General features: G+C 43.7%; 1 protein-coding gene across 1 annotated transcript in view; it reads right to left on the bottom strand.

Annotated features, from left to right (window-relative positions):
- The window catches only part of LOC116694266 (homeobox protein aristaless-like 4), a 20,101-nt gene that overhangs the window by 7,352 nt on the left and 9,878 nt on the right, over positions 1-2,871 (bottom strand). The window contains exon 2 of the mRNA XM_032523877.1: positions 2,122-2,435. Coding sequence (XP_032379768.1) covers positions 2,122-2,435 — 314 coding nt within the window. The remainder of the gene's footprint in view (positions 1-2,121; positions 2,436-2,871) is intronic.

The raw sequence follows: 2,871 nt of genomic DNA on the forward strand, positions 1-2,871 counted from the left end.
CCCCTACACACACACACACACCCCAACCCACCACCGACCCTTCTCTCCATGTCTCTCTCCTCCCTCCTCCCTTTCAAGTCAGCAAGGGGAAGTGGGGATATTGGAAAGTGAGATGGGAGAATGTTCAAACTGGAGCTTGTTTTCATTTCATGTTTAATTTCCTGACGCCTAAGCCCTTGGCTTTCCGCAGCTAACCTCTTTGACCTTTTGAAGGCGTGCAGACGAGAGCGGGAGACCAAGCGCGCACACACATTTGTATGTGTACACACAAAGCACATGCATTAACATACCATGTTATATACAAAATTCAAAGGCAGTCACTAACCAATGCGTTCCTTTAACCTGGACACTCTCACACACTTACTGAAGCCTTTTATAAACAAGCAAACTGTCTGAGCACATATATGCCCCTTGTCTTGGCTTCTGGGTACTGAGTGTGTCATGTTTCACAGAGGGTTTGCTCTACGTAGCTTTGCCTTTGAACGGCAGTAGAAAGGAGACCCAAGCCAAATAGTTTGGCAGGGAGATCATTCGGGGAACATTATGAAGTCAGATGTGTCCTTTGTAGCTTCATGTCTCTTATTCCACAACTTCTAAGTTAGTTGGAAGCAAAATTTCAATTAACACATCATTTTTATTATCTCTCATAATTATCCACAATGACCCATCCAATATATGAAGCCTAAAATTTATTTATTTTATCTAGCAGACATCTGCAAGGAAGGTGGCTCGGAGCTCTCGGAGCTCAAAGTACTTGGTGGTGATACAGTAATTGCTAAGGACGTTGACAGCAAAAGGCAGCTTACAGAGCCATTAAAGAGCTTTATTTATGCTCCAGAGCCAGCAGGCGGAGAGAGAGGAAGAGGGAGAAAGGGAGGGCAGAGTGCACAACTCCAAAAGCAGCTTTGAAGTCCAGCCGTCTCACCTCATCTCTGTCATCCTGGACCACGCGATTGATAGACTGCCTCAGCAGTCACTCACACACAGCCTCCCTTTCCATAAAATGGTGTGTGGTGAAGTTCAAGTCTGAGGTTCAGAGCTAATTGTACAAAATAAACTAATGGCAGCAGAAGTCACAGATGTGATTATGGAAAACTGCAGCCTGACTTTATGAATACATTCATCATCAAACTGAGGATGAAACTGTAGGACCTTGACATTGGCATTTTGGCAGAAAACATCTGTACTCCGGTTTTCAATGGCTGTTGTTTTGGAGATGAAAAGGATTCTTCGATTGCTTGCCAAGCTTCGAGTGCCCCTTGGTATTCAACAATTGGATATCCCTGGACTTTGTCTTGATAGACCTTCAGTTAAAATTGTGGGGTTTAGTCTTGATTGCGTACACATTTAGGGTCTGATTTTAGAAGTATGGGTCAAACCTCACAGTGACTCAACAGAGTCTGCTGTGTGCCTGTCAAAGAAAGAAAGTTAGAAAGTTAATTATATTCATCTGGGGAATAGATGGGTCTGTGTGAACGCAGCATGAATGTACTTTTTTTTACTGTACCACCACAAGGACTAGGCCAGGTTTTCTGTCCCTGACTATGTCTTGGGCCATGCGTGGAAATTGAAAGTGGCATCTCAAAGTGTTTTTTATATCCTTGCCAAATAGCTTTGATGACTCTTTTTTCTCTCCATGTGTTTTCCCTCCCTGCATTTGGAGTTGTGCGGTGAAGTAGTTTGAACATGGTATTGCTGGGGAGAAACCCTTGGCCTCTGACCCTTCTGCAGAGTCTGAGCTAAGAGCAGAGTATTCCCTTAGTCCCACCCATCCCACTCTCATCTAAAACTGGCAGGCAGAAAGAGAGATGGAGAACAATAGGCCTCGCTGTCTGCTGCTCCGAAAATCTTTGTCAACATGCCAGTCTTAACTCTCCCAGCTTTCTCTGTCATTTCCCCAAGTGATTATTAGCACGCAAACCTTAAGGACTGGAGTCATTCAACACAGCTCATGGAGACAGCAGAATTTGCTGTTCAGCAAGTGCCCCAAAGCAACATGCATGTTTACAATGAAGTGACAAAGCCCTCCAGTGGCTGTAGTCATTTTGATTGAAGCCAAGGAGGAAATCAGATGACTTTTAGTTTTTCATGTGTAACCTGGTGTTATTCCCCTGTCCTCACCTGTACACGAGCCTCTGTCAGGTCTGTCCTCAGTGCCAGCTGCTCGCGGGCATAAACATCTGGGTAGTGTGTCTTCTGGAAAACTTTCTCCAGCTCCTCGAGCTGATAGCTGGTGAAGGTGGTGCGATTGCGTCTCTTCTTGCCTTTGTTGCTCTCGGCCTCACTTTTGTCCAGAGGACTCGAGAGGTCCGAGCCCGGCCGCTCGCTCAGCCCCTTCTCACCAGGTGCCTTTAGGTTCAGATAGCTGCCTTCCATCCCAGACGAGTCGACACTCTGGGTCAGCTCAGACTCTGTCAGGCCGCTGTTGTCTTTCCCTGTAAGCAGATTAAGAAAGACACAGAAGTGCGAAGGATTACTATCATTCGTATTTTGTCCTTTTTAAAGGGGCACTTCATCAATTATGCACATGAATTTTTGTTTACCTGTCACAATACTACTTGGCCAGTGAAATCAGTTAATACAATTTAAAATATGATTTAATTTCTTCTTCTGTGGCTCTGGAGAGACCAAAGTTTGAAAAAATGTATCCTCTTGGACTCAAGCCTTTTTTAACCCTCATGTTGTCTTCGGGTCAAATTCGACCCGTTTTTTCAAAGTTTTTTTTAATATCTGAAATAAAGGAATTCAAAACAAGGGTGAAAAATGTTGGAAAAACCAGCAAAATATATGGAAGAAAAAAATCAAAAAATACCAGAAAATGCTTAAACTTCATAAAAAAACTTTGTAAACAGCAACAAAAACATTGAGATA

Source organism: Etheostoma spectabile, chromosome 8 (genome assembly GCF_008692095.1).
Source record: "Etheostoma spectabile isolate EspeVRDwgs_2016 chromosome 8, UIUC_Espe_1.0, whole genome shotgun sequence".
In the NCBI taxonomy this organism is placed as follows: Eukaryota; Metazoa; Chordata; class Actinopteri; order Perciformes; family Percidae; genus Etheostoma; species Etheostoma spectabile.